The 24,797-nt window shown below is 44.3% G+C and overlaps 1 protein-coding gene across 13 annotated transcripts in view; it reads right to left on the minus strand.

Annotated features, from left to right (window-relative positions):
- The window catches only part of UNC5D (unc-5 netrin receptor D), a 577,007-nt gene that overhangs the window by 63,073 nt on the left and 489,137 nt on the right, over positions 1 to 24,797 (minus strand). For 10 of the 13 annotated variants that reach the window (XM_040461499.1, XM_040461563.1, XM_040461433.1 and 7 more), the window contains 3 exons: positions 24,379 to 24,564; positions 20,144 to 20,521; positions 14,911 to 14,995 (listed from right to left, as the gene is read on the minus strand). In XM_040461499.1, the coding sequence (XP_040317433.1) occupies positions 14,911 to 14,995; positions 20,144 to 20,521; positions 24,379 to 24,564 (649 nt within the window). The remainder of the gene's footprint in view (positions 1 to 14,910; positions 14,996 to 20,143; positions 20,522 to 24,378; positions 24,565 to 24,797) is intronic. The other 3 variants (XM_040461883.1, XM_040461359.1, XM_040461207.1) reach the window with 1 other exon arrangement.

Here is a 24,797-nt window from a genome sequence, read left to right on the forward strand (position 1 = left end):
CTTATAATGAAATCAGCGGGGTCACTGACTTCTGCATAAACGTGTGCTGGAAGGTGAGGGGTGCTGCTGCTGGCAGTGCAAAGCTGGTCCAAGCTTGGCCACGCTGGCCACACCAGCCAGCCACGTAGTGACTGTCATTCGGGAGCGCCCACCTGCACACCACTGGCCACGAAGGTCGCGCTGAACAAGGGCGGCTCCGAGGTGGCAGCTGCTAACCACTGCAGGTCTGGAGGTGGATCTGTGCACATTTTGCTTTTGCTCTCAACATTACTTGACCCGATTCTGGGCTGGGAATGCGTCACTCTCTTCAAGGGAAACAACCAGCTCCAGATTTCGAGATGAGATTTTCATTGTTGTTGTTGTCTGCCATGCTGTGCTTGGTAATTACGGTTCCCACCTTTCCTCCTTATGGTCTATATTATAGATTAATGTAGGTTTGATCACCTTTACCCAGAGTATCACTCAGGAATGCAGGCAGGAGAGTAATGATAGTTTTACTATGCCAGACCCTGGGTCGATACATAATTAAATCATATTTTAATGGAATAGACATAAAGGGCAGATAGATGGAAGCTGTACTTAGTCTTAAAATTAGAGCTCAGAAAACAACGTAGCTCCCGCTTCCTAAGTTTCCTACCCAAGAAGGTACACACTGTTAACTATTATTCTCTCTCTTTTCATTAAAATCCTCCTATATTGACCTGAATGTTAACATTGCTGTGGATGAAAATCACAGGGTTTGGGTTTCTTATTTCTGTTGTTTTGAATTAGACACCTGTCTCATTCTCCAGCTCTGACCAGACCTTTCAGATGAGCCCCAGGAAAATGACATCATAGAACCTCCTACAGAAATGGGCCCCTGAAAGCCAGCGTGGCTCATCACTCAACCCCAGCCAGGTCACCTGAGGATATTTGTTCCATAACTGCCATTTAAGAAAAGACTTTTGGAAAGGGAGAATAGGGGGTGAGGAGCAGAACAGGGGAAAAAGAGAGAAGTTAAGCAAAATATTCTCTTTATCATAGTAGATTCCTTGAAGGTGTTTAAATGGTCCTGAAACTATAAAGTGGTCCATAAATCTTTGGGAAGCTATTTAAATTTATACTTGTGGACACCAGCAATTAATAGTTCAATTCCATATTTCTGGGACAGGGCCCAGGAACCAATGCTTTTTCCTTTCTTCCTCACATGCAAGGTAGCCCTGGCATGAACGTTTGAGAAAAGTTGTGTAGATCTTGAGAAAATAGCCAGAGCTACACCTCACACAGTGGGGGCTTGGCAGCTGTCAAATATAGAGAGGGAAGGTTTCTGAAATGCAAGTTGGAGGCTGGTCAAGGTTAAATACTCAATCTTAAGGCCTTGGATGATGCTATGGTGTTGGAAAAGACAACCACACGGGGACTGTCCTACCTCTCCTGTCTCTAAACAGCCTGTGGATTGATAAGCAAGGATGTCGGGTTGGGAGGGTTGATTAGCAGTGACTGAAAATAATGCTATCGGGGTGCCTGGGTGGCTCAGGCAGTTGAGCGTCCGACTTCGGCTCAGGTCATGATCTCACAGCTCATGGGTTCAAGCCTTACGTTGGGCTCTGTGCTGACAGCTCAGAGCATGCTTCTGCTTCTGTGTGTCTTTCTCTCTGCCCCTAACCCACTCGAATTCTGTCTCTGTCTCTCTCAAAAATAAACAAAATAAATAAATAAATGAAAATAACGCTATAGCTCATCAAGTCATTATATTCCATTAGTTGGGGTGGGGAAAGGAGCAGTCAGAACAGTGGATTACAACAAGCGACAAGCACAATTCGCTGAGGATAGAAGCATAAGGCTCAACCAGGTAAGGGTTTAAAGATCTGGGTCACCCACATGGCATTATCTGAAATAGGATCACAGGAGGGGAGATGGCATGAGGGGGGATGGGGTAGGAGGGGAATTACAATTGGCACCAGAGTGCGTATCTGAGTTTGCTGCGATGTGAGCAAAACCACACTGAGAGATTAAAGTGTTTGCATATGTTAAATGGCTCTAGTTTACCCACACGTGCATAGGTGTTTACCAATTAATATACTAAAGGAATCACAAATCACCTGTAAACCACCAGTTCCTAGATACAATTTAAGCCTCATCTTTCATGCAGTGTCGGGCTTGTGTTCAGCTTGTTTACCAGGAGAAGTGGAATGACAGCTCACTGAGACACTTTACAGTGACAGGCAACAGGGGTGTGTGGGTCTATGCAGCACACGGCTAGGATAGTTTTATACCTACTTTTCTGTTCATTTACACTTATTACTAAAAAAACATTTTTAATGTTTATTGAGAGAGACCGAGCACGAGTTGGGGAGGGGCAGAGAGAGAAGGAGGCACAGAATCCAAAGCAGGCTCCAGGCTCTGAGCTGTCAGCACAGAGCCCGACGCGGGGCTCGAACTCACAAACCACGAGATCATGACCGGAGGCAAAGTCAGACGCTTAACCAACTGAGCCACCCGGGTGCCCCCAGTTCATTTACATTTTGAATGGGGGAACCAGACTCCTCTGGACCAAACCCTGAGTCCTATTTCTAGGATCATTTTATTTGAGGCTGGGAAAGGACCTACAAGTTGTCAGCCCCCATACCATCATTGTGCAGATGAGGAAACACAGGGCATAACATGGGGTGGAGTGACATGGCCAAAGTCATACCTCACTTGAGATACAGCGGGGGACTAGAATCTCCCTTCCTGTCAGTGGTGGTGGTTGAGGGTTATGTGCAGAGGCAGGCAGTCGAAGGAACAGATGTTCCTCGGGACACATTCCCCCAAACCTGGCATTTCTAAGGTAAAACATTGGCATGAGAGTTAGGAGGGGATATTTGTAGGGACTGAGCCTTAGGAAAGCAGGGCACTGAGGTACACTGGTTGCAACAGAAGCTTGTGGTAGTTTCCATTGTTGCTGTACCACAGACTTGCTTAAAACAACACAGATGTTTTATCATACAGTTCTGCAGGTTGGAAGCTCACTGAGCTCAAGTGAAGGTGTCAGAGAGGTTGTGTTCCTTTTTGAGGTTCTAGAGAGGAATCCATTTCCTTGCCTCTTCCAGCTTCTAGAGGCCACTCACATTTTTTAGCTGGAGACCCCTGCTCCACCTGCCACTACGTGTTTCTTACCTTTCTCTGATACTCCTGCTTTCCTCTTAATTTTTTTTTAATGTTTTTATTTATTTTTGAGACAGAGCATGAGCAGGGGAGGGGCAGAGAGAGGGGGGACACAGAATCCGAAGCAGGCTCCAGGTTCTGAGCTGTCAGCACAGAGCCCAATGAGGGGCTCGAACTCACAGACCGTAAGACCATGACCTGGGCTGAAGTCGGAAGCTCAACTGACTGAGCCACCCGGGCGCCCCTCCCGCCTTCCTCTTGTAAGGACCCTTCCATGAGCCCACCTGCACGGTAATTTCTCCTTTTCAAGGTCCTTAACCTTAATCACACCCATAAAGTCCCTTTTACCATGTAGGATAACATTCACAGGCTCCAGGGATTAGAACGTGGACATCTTTGGGTGGGTGAGGGGAGCATTCTTCGGTCTACCACCTGGCTTTTCGTGGCTTGTTCACTTTAAAGTCAGAACCTAGGGATCTCTCTGCTTCTGCTTCCTGGTCCCCTGTGGTCTCCAAGACACCACACCACTGGACCAAGGTATCAGTTGACCTTTGGGTTATCTCCACTGTGTCAGCCACCAGCATGCCCATCCTTATTTCCGGAATGAGACTCCATGTCTGCCTACAGCTTTATGGAGTCCTAGGAAGTTACTACTGGTTTGTCTCAGAGATTAGAACTGAGGGGCTTAGGAGGTTCATCATTCAGATTTTTTAAAGGGTGTGTGGATTGTCTTAGAAAGCACAGAGGGCAGCCTCAGTGTGGGCTGGTGTGTTCTCCCAGCATTTTTATGAGGCTATAACTAAGTGAAGTGGAAAGGATGATATATATTAAATATCTTAATAGGACAGGTTATTTCTACTTCCAGCATGGGCAATAAAAGAGATGATGACACATACAAATAAAAATAATTACAGTATGTGGTGTTCCTTTACAATGTGCAATCAAACTCATGAACCGATGACTTTCCTCTTATTGAATTAGGGTCCACCTTCCATTCAGATCTATTAACAACATTCACAAACCATTGTTATCTTGTCAATGGCATCTTTAATTAAAGACTCCTCTAGACCGTTCTAATCACTTCACATTGTGAGCTCACAGGGGCTTCAAATATACTTTGATTAAAGTGATGGCAATTTTTATTTATGCGTATTTGTTTGTGGACCAAGGGGGCGTGACGTGGAAGGAACGGTAATGAGCATCGTAGGGGGAAATTCTCTCCAAAAAACAAAAAAAAGATCATAAAATGACAATGTGAGAATTCTCCTCCCTTTTCCCTCTGTCTCAATTCTTCTCTTCCCATCCTCTCGTTTTGGGGGCAATGGCATGATATTCTAACCTAAATGACTCTGTGAGGAAGCCACTGTGATTTCAGTGCAGTCAAGAGCACAGTCTTTGGCTAAAGGTGCATTAACCCTTCAAGACACCATTTGATTAATTGACCCTTTGATCACACTGCATGGCACTGGTAACCTGAAAGAATTAATGTGTTTCCCAAATGGCTGCAATTTGCTCCCCCTTGCACTGGTGGTCAAGAGTACCTTTTCTTGTTACTTAAAAAGCCTTCCCTCCTCAGCAGCTCCCTCTGCCTGATAGAGGGTTCATTATTGCCAAATCCCCTTCAAGGGATAGATGTTTGCCATTCTGACTCTTCTAATAAAAATTTCTAAAACTCACTTGAAGCAACAGGCAGGATTCCAGTCTATGCCTGGGCATTGAACACAAATGGTGACAGAAACAATTTGTTTGCTTCTATCCATCACTATTTAGCAAGAAAAGCCTGAAAAAGCTCATTCAATGTGGCATCAGCCACCTGTCCAGCTTGACTGGTCACTGATCTCCTAATATGAACACCAGCCCCTTGGATTCCAATGTTGGACCCATATCATATGCCTCTGAGGTAGAAGTCATAGGTCACAATGAGAGAGGTAGACTCAAAGGAATTGATGCAGAGAGTCCTTTGTATCTTCATAAGGCTCTGGTTTTAAAGTGAGCAGTTAATATGTTTGTCTCACCGAATTAATCTTTCTTCTGAGTCTAGAAATGTGGTAGCAGTCAAAAGAGAAGAGCCCAGCATCTTCTATGCCATGAACTCTAGAGAACTTGGTATCTATGTAATTAAAAAAAAATAATAATGTTAGGGGTGCCTGGGTGGCTCAGTTAGGTGTCTGACTCTTGATTTCAGCTCAGGTCATGATCTTGCATTTGAGGGGATCGAGCCCCATGTCAGACTCTGCACCGGCATTGTGGAGCCTGCTGGGAATTCGCTCTCTCCCTCTCTCAAAATAAATAAATAAACATTAAAAAAAATAAGGCTATATGAAAGAAAATATCAAATTGTAGCATCTGTATGGCACTTTATATTTCACATGGGACTTCTCATACATGATGTCACTTTATTGTCCTCACCAAAATCCTGGAATGCTGCTAATAATATGCAAGACCTCTGGATGATAAATTGAGGCCCAGAGAAAGAAAATGACTTGCTCACAGCCATGCAGGCTGTAGATGGCATGGCGGGGTGGGAACTTCGGCCTTGGGAACCCCTGTGTTCTCACTCTCCTCCATCATCACCTTTTGAAACAGTCTTTATCTCTCAGGTGATGCCAATGAGTGAGTCTGCACAAGTTTCCTGACAAGTTATGCATGTTATCAGTTCACCTCAGTGGACTCCAGGATTGGCGGATTCTTACCCAGCCAGGGGGGCAAAGAAAACAAAGGCAAGCAGAAGACTGTGCTCTGCACGCAGCAGGCAGGCATAGTCTAGGCCCACTATTGTCACATTTTGCTGCCACATGGTCTGGCCCAAAGCTCCACATGGGACTTTTCTGTTCAGCAATTGTCTCTTTTCTTGGTTATAAATAGTATTTTTGCCTTTCATTGATTTATTCTTTAGTTTCCTTTCTACCCCCCTTCCTGTACGTCAAAGGGCTGTGTTTACTCCCTGGAAAGAAATCCAAAGTGGCTCCTGGTGCAACTATTATCGCAAACTCTCAGGTGACCTTCAGCTGGCAAATCTCTCTCGACTAGTTAATCATCAGTTCCCGAGGCAGAATTCTGAGAATTATCTTCAACACCTTTATCTCTTTCACATTAACACCACCACCCCCCTCCACAATCTCTTGTGCACAACAAAGACAAGGACACTCAAAAGTAGAGTGACTACGATTTATTGTCCAAACTCAGATACTTTTGAGGATGAAGAAGGGCGTTATTAATAACTGTGCAGGCAAAACGAGGCATATTTTCACTGTGCTTGCAAGGAGGGTACTGATAGAAGGAAGACTTGAACTTGGGGAGTGGTGGTGGAAATAAAGCTGAAGATAATATATGGGAAATGTAAATATGAGCAGGTCTCCTGAAGTTTAAACCCCCTCAATACCTATGTGCCAGGTAAATGTCAGTTTCCCCTCAGCAGCAAGTAACCCTCTACGTGGTCTAGTCTTTATTACTCTTCCTTTCAAATTTTGTTGAGATTTGCTTAGTTCCAAAATAAACGATGCTGTGCAAAGGCACTATTCTATTCCCTTTGACTGGAATGTCTTTTACTCACTTTCGGTTTTTAGGTCAATTGTTACTTCCTCTTGGAAACCTTCCCTGAGCCTTTAAACAGAGTCTATCCCTTTACTCCTGGTTACCATTTGTTTATCTTTGTTACCCCAGGTATCACACTGCAGTATCACCAGTGACTTGATTACGTGGATTTGCTTTGGGAGCTTCATCTATTATGATATTAGGGGGCCCTAGTTTTCCTAGTACAAGTTGACGCTTGGGCAATGCAGAGGTTGGGGGGTGCTGACCCTCACACAGTTGAAAACCTCTGTAGAAGTCTGACTCCCCCAAAACTTAATAGCCAAACTATTGACTGGAAGCCTTACCAATAACATAGACAGCTGATTCATCTGTATTTTGTATGTTACATGTATTATATACTGTACTCTTCCAATAAAGTAAGCTGGAGAAATAATATGTTAAGAAAATCATAAGAGAAGATACATTTACAGTACTGTACTTATAGAAAAAGAATCAGCATGTAAGTGGACCCGCACAGTTCAAACCCATGTCAAGGGGTCAGCTATAATTGCTAACAAGTATGCTTAGTGGAACCGCTCGTGGTAGCAGGGTCCCTTGAAGACCTCTCATTTTGATTCTGTAACTATTAAATGTTTTATTTACTAAACCGATGAAACCCGAAAACCATTTTAAAAAGTTAATCTTATATCGGAATCAAAATTCCACCCGCACCCTCCAGTACCCATGCGCACAGACACACGTGTCCACACACTCATGCACACGCACATACACAGGGCTCTAGAACTTGGTCTGGAACTAGGAGCAGGCTGTCTGCTCCCTCCTGTGTTCCCTCCTCCATGAGCTTATCCATAATGCATTATGGTAGAAAGGAGGGAGGGGAAAACACACACCGTCTCCTTACATAACTCTGTGTGGCAAGGTGGTGGTATTTTCTTGGATGACTTCAGATGATCCTTAATGGCTTCGGTACAGGTAGGGGTGGTGACTATACTCCAAAAGACCTCCCCGACAGAGGGTGTGGGTGATGGGATTGCAAACAGTTACTGTTACGGATCTGCAGTTCCTTGTGGGTTCCAGTTACTTCTGCCACCTGCCCCCCATCTGGCAGCATCTTGACCCTGCTCTCTGACTTCTTTGCCTCACTGAAGTGGCCCCTAGCAAACCTGTTTTCAATCCACGTACCCTCCCTGGCTAGGGTTAATCCTCTCCATCCCTTGGGAATATGCAACCTGGGAATGACGCCCCTTTCTCCTTGGCGTTAGCAGCATGGAACAAGTCAGAAAACTTACAAACGATGAGGAAATCAAGTGTTAGTGTGCCCAGTGATCCTGCAGATGATCCAAATGTTAGGAGTGATTCTCTTGGGGCTACTCTCTTTGACTTTGGTGGGAGCGGACCCAGCCATTTCTGATACCTGTACTCCTGCAAAATGTGACTTCCTATTTTCTTATTATTTGATACCTGTAGTCCTACAAAATGTGACATTCCCATTCTTCTATCAATAGGAAGAGAGAGGACATGGTGTGTGAGTGGGTAGGGGAGCGGTGGTATCCATGCTCATGAAATGCTGCTTCTTGGAAGGTTCCACAAGGAGGTGGGAAAATTAGCTCTTGGCATTATAGCTGGAAAAGCTCTGAAATTAGAATGTTGGGGGCACTTCTCTCTCTCTTTTTATAAATCAGCTCTGACTCTTGCCAATTTTAGAAATCCAGAAAAAGTCCACTGTACTCCCAAACATCATTCTGCTACATATATACAACCTCTGTCCTCCACAACCATCCACCTCCAGCAGAAATAAACTCCTTAGAGAAGGGATTGTATTTTATCCTGCTCCGCTGTACTGGAGACACTGGGGGCTTAATAGTCATCGACTACACTAAGCTCTAATAATCACTGTGAAAACTTCCAGAAGTCCCCACCTTTTTTGCAGTGAGAAGGTGCCGTGTTTTTTTGCTTGAGCTGCGGACGGCTTGCCACAGAACCCAGTGAGGAAGTCCCCCAAGCTGGAGAAGGCGAATAGAGGTGCAAATCCACCCAGAAGCTTTGAGCCGGGTTTTCTCCCCAGGGGCAGGGGCCTGACCAGTTACCTGGTGTCAGTCAGGGTAGAGCCAAAGCTCTTGCTCCGGGGACCGCTGCACTAATTGCAGGAGCCTGGTGTTCCTTACCTTGTGAGAAATCAGAGCACCGGGGAGCCCCAGGAAAGGTGAATGGGGCTTCCCCTTTTACTGGGGTGAGAGGTTTTAGAATGGCCTCAAATGCCTGCTTTAACACAAACACTGACCTACTACAGACTCATTTCTTTAAAATTTCAATATTGCAAGTATGGCCATACATATCCAGGTTTTCTTTTTACTCTTCTAGAAATGAGGTCAAACAGCCTACAGGTGTTTCTGAGTGCTTATATCTCCTGTCAGGCACGATGTGCGAGGGCGTGTGTGTGTGCGCGCGCGCGCGCGCGCGCTGTCCTTGCTATCAGGGAGACAAAGCTACAGGAAGTCGTTCCTCGGGAGTGGCCTCCACGGCCGTGTTTAATTGTGAGCCATTCCTAGGGGAAAGAAATTCTCTTCATTTCCCAGGGTGACTTTTTGTGTCCTCCTAGTCTCGCATTTGGTCTTACCTCACGCTTTTGCTACTAAAACCACTGAACCGTCGAGGCACCCTAAAAACAGGTAACGTGTCATTACACCACCATGTCCACTTTCTGATCTTCACCCCAAAAAGCACCCACGGCACCATACCATTCAAACAAAGCAAACAAACAAAAAACAGAAGAAAAAAATCGTTGAAATACTCTATCTGGGGTGAGCTCACATGCCAAAATATGTGTCCTTTTGTAAATTCTTGGGTAAGATTACTTATATTTCCAATTCCAGTTTAAGCATTTGGTCAGGGATATTCACATGACAGTGTAATTGGAAAAAGAGATGAGTGTTTGCCTTTGGTTTCATTTTATTGCTTCTTGGAAGAAAGCTCCATATAATAATTTTCTGGTCCAGTTCTCTACTCTCCGACTAAGGGGTGGGGAGGGGTGCAGGCGCTGGGGGAGGGGCAGAGGGAAGGCTGTGCCACATCCACATCATTTTCTTATTGCAATATATGGGGGGGGGGTCTCTGAAATGACATTTTGATTCCCTTGCTGAAACACCTTCATTTTTTTAAAGTTTATTAATTTTGAGACAGAGTGAGGGTGCTCATGAGTGGGAAAGGGGCAGAGAGAGAGAGGGAGAGAATCCCAAGCAGGCTCCGTGCTGTCAGCACAGAGCCCTATGTGCGGCTCAATACCTCGAACCATGAGATCATGACCTGCACCAAAATCAAGAGTCAGATGCTCAACCGAACGAGCCTCCCAAGTACCCCTAGAACACCTAGAGTTCATAAAAAATTATCAAAACCTGATCAGAGAGGATGAAAAAAATGTCCCCCAGAAAGCTCCTGTAGAAATGTAACAACAACGACAACCCCAAATTTCTTTCAAATTGAAGCTTGGGAAAAGAGACATGCTTTCTGAGAATGATCAGTGCTGGTTTCCTGCCCTCCGAAGGGGGTCAACAGTAAAGGAGGTTAAGTCTAGCATTGAGCCAGCTGCTTAAATACCCTTGATCCTGGAGGAGGAGCCCAAGGGGTTCTACCAGAAAATAGTTCCGGCAGCCCCAACTTCATGCCATTGCCTTTCTGCGAGGCTAGTCTAATTCCTGTTCCTGTGACGTCACTAAGCATCCTCTAATCTGTGAACAGGGCAGTGTGTGAAACCTAACTCTTTGTACTATCTCTTCCAGGTCTGGGGTACAGCTGGAAGGAAGCTGCTTAAGATAATGACTTCAAAGCAGGGGAAAATATCTGATTTAGTCACTCTTAGAGACTTCTCCCCTACCCCTCTTATACTATAATGATAATGGAAAATGTATCCTGGGCCTGGAAATCATTGAGGTACTGCCCTTACACCTTTCCTTGCCTGGCTAATTTCTACTGATGTTTTAGAATCAGGTGAAGTGACATCTCCTGGAATCCACTCCCTTCACACCCCATTTGTAAATCCTTAGACTAGATTAAGGGCCATTTTCTTTTTTTTTTCCCCATTGTTTTCTATGAGATCCCACACTGAGTTGCAAAGTCATCACTGTCTTCCCAAATTTGGGCCCCTCCCTGTCCGTTTCATGGTGTATTCCCATTATTAGGCATAAGCCTCATCTCTCTCCAAACATGCCTTACTAGATGCATGGATAATATACCTAATTGTGCCTTAAGGTAGGGATTGTGATGTCATATCAAAACACATGATAAGCCAGACAATCTACACCCTAAGTCAAGCTTACTGACTTTTCTTGGTGTCCATTTTCAAATCTATTAAAGTTCGGATACTTCTATAATTGTTTGCCATAAAGGACTGGGGTGACGATTAGAGCACATACTGTAGGTAGAATGCTTTGTCAAATATTACGTGTAGCAATTAGGAAAAGAATACGTATTTTGTCATCTTTTAGATTTTTGTATCTCTGTGTATCGTGCAATCCCACAACATCCCTATAAGGCAGAGACCAACTGTTTTTCAGACGAGGACACATCTGACTTACAAAGAATCTTATGAACTAACCTAAGGTCATGTGGATAATAGTGAAACAGATCTGAACCCAGGGCTTCTGATGCCTGAGCTCACACGCCTAGCCACTGAGCTCAGGAAACAGATTCAGCAATTTAGTGGAACCTGTTTCCAGTCTTTGTTCTCTCAATTCTATAATGCAACAAAGCAATTTACCCGATGTACTTCTCAGGAAAGTTCAACTTGATCCTGCCTTTCTGCCTCTCCTAATTTTCCACCCTCATACAGACCAATTCCCGAGGATGCCTCTTTACAGAGGCCAAGAAGTGGAGTGCAAAGTCAGAAAGTGGTTTCCGTAAAGTCTCACACATCAGGAAAAGACGGCATCCTTTAGTTTGTGAGCACTGGAATTGTGGTCCGATATCTGGAAGTCAAATCCCAGCTCAGCCGGTAAGGTAACACGCCCTTGGAAATCTGCTCTGCTTCTTGGAACCTTCATTTTTTTAGATTTTATTTTTCCCCTCATCTCTAAAATTGGTACAAAATCCTCTTCTTTTGAACATTAAAAACCAAAGGAGTCAACGCATGGAAGAGCACTTTGCAAGTTACAATGAAACAGAGGTAATTATTACTTTTCCAGGAATGCAAAGTCTTTGGCCAGCACACCATTTAATACGTAGATATGTAGAAAAAGTCAACAGAGTTAATTTCCTAAGCATTATGAGCAACCAAAGGTCCAGATTGCTGCTGGAGGTTGGAAACGATTCAGTAGAATGATTGTTCAAGTCTGAAAGTATAGACAGAGCAGGGACATTGAGGAAGAGTGACATCATTCCATTTAGCGGAAAGTACAAAGTGATCTTGGAGGCTTCCCAGCAATAGAAGTAGGACCTCCCAAGAGAGACTGGGTACATTCAGTTCATACAGTGAACCACCTTACTTAAAACCTACCCAAATTTCAAAAGATAAGCATCGGAGCCTATTTGAATACAGGGAGTTATTTTAAGCCTGTGATTCATTCCACACAGCCCCGTCTCTGGGAATCTGGTACTGAATTTGGATCAATGGGATCAGTGACAGTTCCGCTAAATCATCAACCTGTTATGCCAGGGATGTAACTCAGAAAAAAGCAACAGATATATCTCCTCAATAGGAAAATGGAATAGACTTTAATTATGGCACAAAGTTTGGAAGATTTGACTGCAATTCTGTGTGTGCAAGTGATGGAAAGTCAGAAGTTAAGGAGACAGAGCAGTGCTGTTCCAGGTCTGTGGATTTTGAGAAAACCAAGCCACTCTGAGCACAGGTTCAGATGACAGAAAGGCAGCGTAAGATGAAAATGAGTTTTTGGGGCGCCTGGGTGGCACAGTCGGTTAAGCGTCCGACTTCAGCCAGGTCACGATCTCGCGGTCCGTGAGTTCGAGCCCCGCGTCAGGCTCCGGGCTGATGGCTCAGAGCCTGGAGCCTGTTTCCGATTCTGTGTCTCCCTCTCTCTCTCTGCCCCTCCCCCGTTCATGCTCTGTCTCTCTCTGTCCCAAAAATAAATAAACGTTGAAAAAAAATTTTTTTTTAAATAAAAAGAAAATGAGTTTTTAAGTGACACTACAAAGGAAAGATGACACTAGATAGCTATGTAAGTGGCCTTCTGATGAATCACAGGATTAAAAGCTGAAGAACTTAGAGCCAAGCAGCGTCCTGGCAGGGATGGAAAAAATTCACCAAGTTTAAGAAAAGTTGTAGAAAGGAATTTAGTGGAGTTGTTTGTCTTGTTTTGTTTTTTGTACGTTGTTTGGAGCTTCTCAAAAGGGAGTGAGGACAAATGAGCAGTAGCCTGGAGACTGGCCATTTTCTTAAGAGGCAGGAACATCTGGGAAGGTTTTAGCAACATGAAAAGGAACATGTGCCGCTTACAATTGCATTTTATCCTCAGTTTACTAGGAAAAGGCACACCTCCTAGATCGGAAGTCTTGGATGAACTAGCTGTTCCTGCTTCTATCTTCCTGGACAGCAGTAATAAACACACACCTTAGTTCCAGATGGAGAAACCAAACTGGTTACCTTCCCAAAGCTAGTGGTGTGGTCCAGGGAATGACCACCTCAGGCCAAACCTGTCTTTTGAGGTCTGTGGGGTCTGGCATGTTTTTAATGTATTTCCCCTTCCTATTTTTCAATTGCAAGATGCCTCAAGTGGTATTTCCCACATAAGTCCTTGTCTGTTTAATGCCTGTTGGCACATTCTAGCTCTGACCTCCTAAGCGGCAGCTTCTAGTAAGAGACGGGGATTGAGGTGAATTGTACATTGGGTGCCTTTGAAAATGTGCACTAGCCCTAGGTTGCTTCTCATGTCATGAGGTAGAAGTACACTGGGTTTGAGAGGACAGATATGAACGCAGACTCAGTGCATGGACTGTAAGGAGAAGGGAGCAGGAGGTGAAGGTTTGCATAAGGCCGTGTTTCAGGCAGGCTGACTGGATCCTGCCTCATCCTTGATATATGTATAAGGGACCCTGACCTAAACTTTTAAGCAAGTATGATTTCTTCTATAAACCAACCAAAGGGATACAAAAGAGATGATTCTTATCCAGGAAACTCCCATTTCTAGGTTTGCTTAACTGAGATTCTAAATACACTCTCCCACTCCCTTCTGCGCCTCGGTTGCCCCTGTTTGCACGTGGAGATGTTTAGACCACAGCATGCCTTCAGGTGTGGAGGTAAGGGATCTAGTTCCACAGAACTGAGGAAATAGCAAGGCCTATTCGTGAACCCTCTTGAGAGCCTTGCCAATAGCCAGCTAGCAGAACCCTTTTCTTCCATTCCGCCCAAGCTCTCTCGAGCAGAAAGTTAAAACCACTGGGCACCAACAAATCCTTTTATGGAGACAGCTATCGGAATCTGTTCAAACCATCTGCTTCTCTGGCTGTTTTTCCTTCCAGTGTTTTTCCTTCATGTGTTCTTTGCTCACAACAACAACAACAAAAATCTAGTCTAAAATAATCAAGATGTTAAGACTGAAAATGCCAGAGGTATATATATCCAGTTTAGGAGAGAAATTGCTTTCTAAAGAGGAGTGAGGTTTATCTTGTGTGGAGGCAAGCAACATTTCCACAAATATTATACTTGCGCCAAGAAAACAACCCACTACTTTCATTAAAAGACTGCGACAAGATTTGTATTTGTTCATGTAATTGCATTTAATGCTGCTGAAATCTGTCAGATCTGAAAGCTATTGCAATGCAGACGGTATTTTTACATGGAGGGAAATTAGCTGAGACGTCCTCTTTCAGCCTGGAGCAGGGCTTCTGCTGACCTGAAGAGGTGACAGGTCCGTCATTTTCAGAATGTGCACAAGGTCTGCCACCGAAGAGCACCTCCTGGAATGTTTTTTGTTTTGAGAGGAGGAGTATGCGAGGTGGTCAGTGTTTATGGAGACGCCCTGCTAATGACCTGCCCACCAATTCACTGTTTTATATTTGGCGCCTGTGGTCTAGATGTCGGTGAGCTAGATTAGCTACCCAAAATTGTGGGACTGGCTATGGGTGTTTTCATTTTGGCCAATAGTTGTGCAACTGGTTTTTCCCTCCATATGGTCAAGTAATGCAAATCTCAGCTATAGCTCTCCCTGTCAGATTATCTTAACAAACTTCAGATTTTCAGCAACCCCGCCGGCCCACATTTAAGATGTCATGAATATGCTGACCTTTTCTGTCTCTCACCTGGGTTCACCTTGGTTGATGGACATATAAATCTCCCAAGAATTCTCTTCTGGGATGGCGCCATGTGGTATGAGCAAACTCACCCCTAAAACAGAAAAAGTCAAGAGGTTATCTGTAGAGTTTCTGATTATCCTGAAGCACTCAGCTGAGCACTGTGAGGTGCTCATACAGACACACAGCACACAAATATCACAACAATTTATGAAATCCTGATCGTCCTTGGGAAGTTTAAATGGAGAAATTGTGGTTTCCCAACAGTGACATAAAAGAGGACCATGTTATTCGTCTGTGTAGTCAAGTTAGTTTTTTCGTTAGGGCCTTCCAAGTGTTTTTAAAAATTCTCTTAAAAGACTGGGTGTCCAGAGACCAGGCATGAGCAAAAGTATCTGAGAATGTAAGAGTTGATCAGTGTATCAGTTAATCTGTTGCTAAATTTACAAAGGTATTGCTGTGTCTTGTCTCTATCCAGTCACTTCCTAAAAAGGTGTCTGAGATGATGGGCGAGCCATCTAATGCTTTGCGAAGGCCTGGTATGAAACTGTCTTAGAATTATGCACCTTAAAGTAAGTTTAAAGAGGCGATCAACGGAGTACTGCCTTTTGTCAAGAAAACGGCAGGAAAAAGGAAAAAAAGCATGGAAAAACTTAGGGACCCTGTAGGTTGTTGTATAGCCAATATTTGATCCTATGTTTGCAAACAGAAGCTAAAATAGATGACAGTAAAAGGCGACGTAACCATATTCACATTGGTGTCAAATCGGAAAAGACTCAGTAGCCTAACTTCAGTAAAATCCCATCACCCAGGCCCAGGCAGGCACATCACACTGCGCTTGAAAGGGCCCCTTCTCTCCACTTGCCTCCTGCGAAGTCACTATTTCACACTGGCCGAGAGAGGGGAGTCCCAAGAGGGCAGAGAATCTCTTTAACGTAGCTTCTTGTTTATAAAAAGAAATGAAATAGGGGCACAGTAAGATCACAAAATAAAATCTCAGGGCATCCTCCTATTCTTTGAATAATGCAGTTCTCACTTTCCCGCCCTTCATTAGAGCTAATGTAATTGCACAGAAAGCTTTCAGGTTGCCGATGGTAATTTACACCCAGAGATGGCAGTCTTTCCTGATAGCCTTCTGTGTGCCTGTTCGCCGAGGCAGAATCAAGGAATGCAAGGACTCGTTGCAAAACAAGTTATTTGTGATGAACATTTATGAGCATTATTCAGTAACATGCTAGTTATCATCAGTATCTTTTGCCAGCACTAAGAATGAGGCACGTTTAAATCTTGCTTACAGCTTTTCAGCAAGAGTATCCATTTATATGCTGGGCTTTGATGTCCATGGAACTGTAATTGCCATACTTAGAAGCCTCTGATCAGGTTCCTCTTTTATTTCCCATCCTTTTTTCAAATGCAGTTGCTAAATGAAGTGGACTCCAGGACATCTTTCTCTTCTGCTGAGCAGAAGTTGTAATGCACAGGCTACTCAGTGTGTGTGGCTGTCAGTCTAAATATACACCCTAGACATTCTGTATTCTCCCTCAGTCTGACACAGCGCTTGTTCTCAGGTGCCTCCCTTTTGGCTTATCTAGGCCCTTATGGCAACAGAGACATTCAGCCCTTATTCTTTAGATACAGAGGCAAGGGTGGCTATCCTCAAGCAATGATGCCACCTTCGGCAATTGACCGCAAAGATGAACTTCATTGTGTTCTCATTTTTCTTGTCCTGTTTCCTCCTTTAGTGAAGTACAGTTGCCATGCAATAAATTGTACCCATTGTGAGAGTACAAACTGATGAGTTTCTGACATGAATACTGTCATGTAATCACCACCATAATCAAGATACAGAACGCTGCCTCTGGCCAGGGTTGCCTTGTGCCCCCTGTATAGTCAATTCTTCGACTGCCACCCCAAATAATCACTTTGTTTTTTCTGACACGTTGATTAATTCGCCTTTTCTAAACTTTGAAGTAAATCCTATAGTGTGTTTAAAATAAAAAAGCAATGATGGCTTATTACATCAATAACATTGCATACTGCCTGGCACAGAGTAGGCATTTGAAACACAAATCCTGAATATATGAAGGATTAGGATCCAGAACTGTTTTTTAAAAAAAGCCAGGAGGCACTTGGGTGGCTCAGTTGGTTGGGCATCCAGCTCTTGATATGGGCTCAGCTCATTCTCGGTTCATGAGATTGAGCCCTGTGTGGGGCTCTTTACTGATGACATGGAACCTGCTTGGGATTCTCTCCCTCTCTCTGTGCCCCTCCCTCACTGTCCCTCTTCTGCTCATGCTCTCTCTCTCTCTCTCTCAAAAAAAAAAAAATAAAGTTTTATTTTTTTTTTAAGCCAGATTCTGAGACATAATCTTTTCTTGAGCTCATCAGTGCCTGATGGTCAACTCCCAGATCAAATCAGAATAAATATGTACGTGGACTTTTGAGAAAGGGATGAACAGATCGTATCTCATTCAAGCGTTCAGATTGAAACATTATTCATGATACTCCTAAATACGACCTGACTCTACAGGATCCTTAGCACTTTAAACTATGTCATCTATCCTTCAATCAGAAATTGTATGATTATCTTTCAAACATGCTTCTCCTACTTAAACATGCAAACTGTCAATGGAGATAGAAGACAGACACAGAGGCAGTGTTGTGGTTGGTGGTAAGTTTTATCTTAAGAAGGAGAGGCATGGTGGGGAATCTTTATGTCTGCGTCCATTTTCTTTCTTTCTTTTTTTAAGTTTATTTCTTTTTTACAGAGAGAGAAAGAGCATGAACAGGGGAGGAACAGAGAGAAAGGGAGAGAGAAAATCCTAAGCAGGCTCTGTGCTGTCAATGCAGAGCCCAAGGAAGGGCTTGAACTCACAACTCGTGAGATTATGACATGAGCTGAGGTCAAGAGTTGGAAGCCTGACGGGGCCACCCAACTGCCCCAAGGAGTGCCCATTTTCAGTATGTCACTCACCAGTTATCTCTGATTACAAAAATATACTCTCCCCCAAACTCCGCCTGCTACCCCAACAGCGTTTTATTTGATATGACAACAGAACCACCTGTCTGAGTTTCTCGTTTCATATTTTGCATAATAAATGATTTCTACAGCAAGGGGACCATCCCAACCTTTTTGAAAAATCATTGCCAGGCACCATACGATAATTCGGGATGGATGGCATTAGAACAATTTAATTGCTATGTCTTGCTTCTTTACACTTTAGTCCCCTAGGGCATATTTTGCATTTATGTTCTGCAAATAACAGAGCATATGTTTCAATTCCCCACACTTATTTTTCCTCAAACTCATTCCCAGTGAACAGCTTCAATCTTGTCCAGGGCTTCCTTGTGAAACTCTGAAAATGCCTCTTCACAGAGGAAATGTTTGGGAGTCAGACAGTGCTATCAGAACTTTTAGTTTTCAGGGTACCTGCGGGGCTCAGTTGGTCAAGCATCGGACTCTTGGTTTTGGTTCGGGTCATGATCTTGCAGTTCATGGGTTTGAGTCCCACATCGGGCTCTGTGCTGACAGCGTGGAGCCTAACTGGGATTCTCCCTCTCCCTCTCTGCCCCTTTCCTGCTCTTTCTCTCTCTCTCTCTCTCTCTCAAAACAAGTCAACATTTTCTCTTTTTGTTTTAAAGAAAAGAACTTTCAGTTTTCAACACAAGTGCTTCTCGAGTCAAAGGGGAAGAAAAAGAAAAATCTGTTTTATGATTTTATCTCTCTTTGATGAACATTAAAGCCAATGAATGGGTTGATCTTGGCCTACCCTCCACATATGTGTAAACAAACACAATGATGGGAAGAGAGAGGAGGGGTGTGGGCCAACTGATTGAACCAATAACTACCTGGGGCCTCCCAAGTGCCACCTACCAGGTTAGGAAGTGAAGATAAGACAAAATGCAATTTTCTATGATTCTGATGACTATTTCCTATCCTTAGGGAGGGGTTTGCCTCATTTTCTTTCTTCAGAACCCATGCTTCCAGTTTATAGATTCCTCCAAGAAGAGTGCTTGGTAAGTAGGGCTGACCGACTCCTTCTGCATTGAGGCTCCTGACTGCCAATTATGACCAGGGAGGATTACATCACACAATGACGTAATGGTTCTCCATATTTAAATGGAGATTCTTACTATGTCTTAAACCACTGACCAAAGAAGATTTCGAGAATTCCAAGTCTAGAAAAGAAAATCATGAGTAGGGCTGCATTTGAGGGCTATTTTCAAGGAAGCAACTGACGTAGGAGAACAAGACAACACTTATCAACATAAAACATGGTGTCCAGTCACTAAGCTACTGTCAGGCCAGTTAGCTGGAATGGTGGCTTCGGGCTAGTCCTCGTACAGATTTCATTTTAGAGGACAAAATGATTGATTTGGAGAGGGTGGTCAGCTGGACCTCAGGGAGAAGTCTGTTGAGGCCCCCGATGGTCCTGATTCAGTGCGGTCTGGTGGTTCTAGAACACAGATGCAGAATCCTCTTTCCTGTCAGTGGCCAACGGCGATGATTCATTGCACTACCTAACTCTTGTTGCTTAGAAATCAGAGGAGACATTACCCTCTTCTGCCAGCCAGTTAGGTCTCAGATGGAAACTAATCCATTGATAGGATGTCATGTTAAAATGCACTGGCCTGTACACCTTAAGTAGCCTTGTCAAAAACATTAAGAAACTCTCCCCTCTAACCAAAAGGAAGAAGAAAATTCTTGAGAACTAATTGTACGCATGGTATAGCCCTGCCACCGAAGTTTGCGTTCAAAAGGGCAACTCCATAATGAACCTTTATCATTGCTTGTCATAAAGTAACATCACAGCAAGGTCTATGGACACTGATACTATGTATTGGGTCAGTTACTGTGTAAATCGAGTAGACTTCTGGAATCACAGTGTTTGTAGCTGCGACACAAGGATGGTAAACATCTTAAAAAATCGAACTTGGGGCGCCTGAGTGGCGCAGTGGGTTAAGCGTCCGACTTCAGCCAGGTCACGATCTCGCGGTCCGTGAGTTCGAGCCCCGCGTCCGGCTCTGGGCTGATGGCTCAGAGCGTGGAGCCTGTTTCCGATTCTGTGTCTCCCTCTCTCTCTGCCCCTCCCCCGTTCATGCTCTGTCTCTCTCTGTCCCAAAAATAAATAAACGTTGAAAAAAAAAATTAAAAAAAAAAATCGAAGTTATGGGACATAATTGTGCAAATTTAAAATGCTGAAACAGATCGGAAAGACACAAACGCACACTTACCACCCACCTGTATTTGGCATGACTAAGCGTCCTCCCAAGTGGCCAAAGACACCAGTGGTCCTCAGTTCTGTCCTTGTGGGAAGTGATGACAGATTCTGGATGTAGGGTGTTTTAGTTCTGGGGTGCATCGTACTAAAGCTACGGTTGTTTCCGTGGGGAAAAGTCCCGGAATGATTCTTGCCATGGTACTCAGCTCTTTCAGACACTCCCAGGGAAACCATGAATGAGCTCTGAACTTTGACTTTGATGTCGGACAAAGGGTTAAAGAGCGAAGACTCTGTCATGAGTTCTTTGTCCAGCGGGTCCTGTAGGCAGATGGGCCCGCTGTATGTTCGGCTGACCGTGAGGTCTGGTTGCATGGAGGAATTCAGAAGCAGGGGGTTACCTGGTGAAAGAAAAGCGATCTGTCACTCGGAAACGAAAAGGCGTCACGGTTGCCCCCTCGCCTCTGCCTCTACTGACTGCACAACCGCCGCCTGTGAGCTTGCCAGCCACCCTTCAGACCCATGCTGAGTGTCTACGGCAGCTCTCACAGGCCAGTCAACGGTGACCAGAGCCTTGGAATGGGGAGCTCCGGCTCTCACAGCGGGTTCTCTGAATGCCGCTGACCACAATCACTCATTCTCCAGAGTTCCTGGCATGCCATCTTTTCAAAACAAGTATTTCTGGCACTGTGTCAGGCAACTGACTACGGTATTATTGTTTATGTGATTATTTTAACTGGCAGAGAGAAGCTTCAAGAAAAAAAAAGGAAGAAATGTTTTGCAATCCAGTTTGGAGCAAAAATGACATCTGTTCATTTTAAATGGTAAAAGGTGACACAGCACGGTGACTAGGTAGTGCTGTTTATAACCAGAGAGGCGTTGGTGACAGCCCGTCTCACGTGGAATTCTGGGCAGTTTGTGGAGCCGGGAGAGGAAATGATGTGTCCTCAGAGCAAAAGGGTCAGGGGACCATGCGGATCATATCACTCCATGTCTGAGTATATGTCACTCTGAGAGGGAAAGGAGGCACCACATGGGGACAGCGAGGCTCCGATTCTACGTGGGGAGCAGCTTAGAAGGGCTTCCTTTCTGTCTCGAAACAAATGAAAAAAAAAATCTTTACAAAACCATGAGAAATTGGACTTTCATCGGCTGGGGCTCACCGATCTTTTTCTCAGCCTAATATTAAAAAGAAATGCTGTGATATTTTCTTGTGATGAAATAATCCCATTTAGGGGGCGCCTGGGTGGCGCAGTCGGTTAAGCGTCCGACTTCAGCCAGGTCACGATCTCGCGGTCCGTGAGTTCGAGCCCCGCGTCAGGCTCTGGGCTGATGGCTCAGAGCCTGGAGCCTGTTTCCGATTCTGTGTCTCCCTCTCTCTCTGCCCCTCCCCCGTTCATGCTCTCTCTCTGTCCCAAAAATAAATAAACGTTGAAAAAAAAAAAAGAAATAATCCCATTTATTAGTGAATAACGAAATAACCCTCAGTCCCAAACCTCCCACCCATATCAGTCCGTCAATGTGACTTCTCAAATTGAAACCCAAACCATATTAAACAATTTTCCTTTGGGGGCCTGACAAAATGTTTAAAGTCTATTTTTGACAATGTTGCAATTCCAGGCCATATTGTATTGTTTTTCCATCTTCATAATTTGTAGCAATGCCAGTAGGAAATCTATAACCCTGACTTTCCCAACCTCTTGTTCTGATGCTCGAAGAATCCAAAGTCAGAGAGGACTTTGTAGATCTAAAGGCTCCTTGATGAGGCATTTTTTTTCCCCCATGCTGGAGGTTCTCATGTCAAGACACAGGCATAATCAAGGAGCTGAGCTTTTTATTAGAACTGCACTGAATTCTACAGGCATCAGCCTTGTTCTTGTTTTGGTTTTCCCAGGCAAGGCAGGGGACGTAAGAACCGTGTCACAACTGAAAAGCATTCAGGTCTCAGGCCTTTCCGCTGAGACCTGAAAAATCGCATCCCTGAGGCTCATGGCTATTTTCTCTCAAACCTTCACCTTCTGAAGTTTAGCTTTTGGCCACTCTTAAAAGACCCTCCCAGCTTATGGGAAAGACCCTCCAAGTTTATGGGAAGCCAAGCAGCAAAAATATTGCCTAGAGTTACACTGAAGTCTAACTTAAGGAGAAAATGCCTGATTATAAAAGTATGTACATATGATAAAAGTCCATGGTTGAAGAGAGTCGGCGTATCAGGGACAACGACCTGATCACCCCACAGTTCATTTTGGAAATCCTTTTGAAACTTCCTGGTCAACCCCATGGCCTTCTGTTTAAAAGTCTGTTCGCCTTCCTGGGGTTCCAGCTCTATGTGCCCAGAAAGGGAGGTCTCTACAACAACGCGGGGTGCAAATCATCGGAGCATCAAGGTGAGGTGCATCATCACAGTGAACGTAGGATAGAGTAGAATTTGAATAAAGGATTTTTGCTTTTATCACTAGCTTTGGGATATTCTTGGTTAAAAATAAAAACAAAATGGTAAAGGAAGTTTGGAAAGGCTATATATTCTTTTCGAGAGTCACAATACATGCAAGCTCTAAGGAGACCCGCAAGATGGAGATGTGTTTGAGCTTACCCAAGTCAGCATTCTCCAAATGCTTCGGCGAGGGAACCACCCCCTCACCTGCTGCTCTATGGAACACACTGGCATCCTGTGCCAAAGTAAGAGGAAACCACTAGCTTCTGGACTGATACTCGCTACATTCGTTGAGCACCTTCCATAAACCAAGGGCTTTTAATCCTTGTCATCCCAAGTAGTTTAATCCTCACAAGAACCCTTTGAGGTGGATATTAGTATCCCCATTTTAAAGCTGTAAAAACTGAGACAGAATAATTAACTAGGTCATATAGCAATTTTGGATTCACTCTCTCTGACTTCATAGCCTCTGTCTCACATACTACTGTCGTTCTTCTGTTTTACAATGTTATTGTCTAAGACACTGGTATCTTATTTGATGGAAAGATTTCTAGTTTCTCATGTAGTATAAAAATAAGTTCTTGGGGCACCTGGGTGCCTCAGCGGGTTAAGCGTCCGACTTCGGCTCAGGTCATGACCTCGCGGTTCATGAGTTCGAGCCCCACAGCTCAGAGCCTGCTTTGGATTCTGTGTCTCCCTCTCTCTCTCCCCCTCCCCTGATCATGCACTCTCTCTGTCCCTCAAAATATAAAGGTTAAAAAGAAAATTAAAAACAAATCCGTTCTTCATTAGATTTATTTCTAATGAAACCAGTCAAGGGGATGTGTCCCTTTCTGAGGCCAAGCAGACTCAGCCCTGAAACTTTGGTGCCCAGAAGTGAGTGGCAAGCAGGAAAGCATTTTGTCTCTGCCAGACATTTCCCCGTTTCTCGCATGCTTGGGTTCCACTTCAGAACCCGACTGCTACTCCATCACGGCCATGCAGTGAGACTTCTTGTCCGGGGCTACTGGCGCTAGTTACGCGCAATAAATAGAAATAAAGGTGACAGTATCGACAGTAAGGGTCAAGGTGGAACACTTCACCCTTTCTGAAGGGAGACAGCTTCATTTTTTCTCTAAGCCTGAAACCAGAAACCACGTATGGCTCATCTCCATCTTGCAATCAGAAACGGATTTGGTTCACATAAGAGAATTAAACGGCTCTGTTTGGAAAAGGAGTACTGCCATAGTTTGACATGACAGATTTCCTTCTCCCTCCAACAAAAGATTGTCTCCAGTGGGCAGCAGGTGAGAGTCGTTAAGGCTGGGAACTTCATCCCTCCCCTCCCCCGCTGGCTAACTGACCTATCGTATATTATCTAAAGTCCTTTTAACTTATATAAGATAGAAGTAACCCAAATAACTCCACCTAGTACATAGTATATAATACCTATGCATGGGAGGTTATAGTAAAGTGGTTGGTTTTCAGACTTGAATAATCAGCATTTTAGTTCACTAAATATCCTCAGAGCAGGCTTGTTAAAACAGAACGTTGGCTAATCTGAGATAAAATAACGTGCTAAGTTTACTACATATCAAAGATGGAAGTGCCTCATTAAAAATGTTGTGAATGGATGGGAAACTGAGATCCATTCATTCTCATAGTAGTCAAGGACTTGGGCAGACTACATGACCGAGCCTGGCTTCCTAATGTGTGAAGACAACTAGGTTAGCGGCTCCCAGTGCCAAGAGCTACCTTCACACAGGGCCAAAGAACACTGGGGGTCCTGTGTGAGCGTAGTCTCTATGGTCCTGAGGACGAGGTGTTGGGGGGCCCTACGCCGCTGACCTTGACGGACTGTTTTGAAGTTGAAGGTCTGGAAGCCACCTGTCAATGCAGAAGAGTCGATGACGTCCACGCCATAGTCACTCTGGCTCCGTCTATAAAGGGTGACACCAATGACCAGGACTGCAACGGCCACCACGGCAGCGCCCAAGCCCGAGTACAAAGCAATGTCGCTGGCATTCTCAATGCCTGAAAGACACAAGAGAAATCTTAAATGGCCAGCATGGGCACAGAGCCGAAGAACCACCCTGGGATACAAAATGAAATGCTATTGGAGTTTTGGAGCTACTTTTCAGAGAAAATGACATATGCAGCTAGCCATAAGTTATACTCTCTTTCACACATAATCATGTTTCTAAAATACCCTGTATAAATCAGAGGGACGCTAGTCAAATATCTTGACTGCATTAGGGCAGCTTACC

The sequence above is a fragment of the Herpailurus yagouaroundi genome, unplaced genomic scaffold (genome assembly GCF_014898765.1).
Source record: "Herpailurus yagouaroundi ecotype Mexico unplaced genomic scaffold, PumYag 28, whole genome shotgun sequence".
In the NCBI taxonomy this organism is placed as follows: domain Eukaryota; kingdom Metazoa; phylum Chordata; class Mammalia; order Carnivora; family Felidae; genus Herpailurus; species Herpailurus yagouaroundi.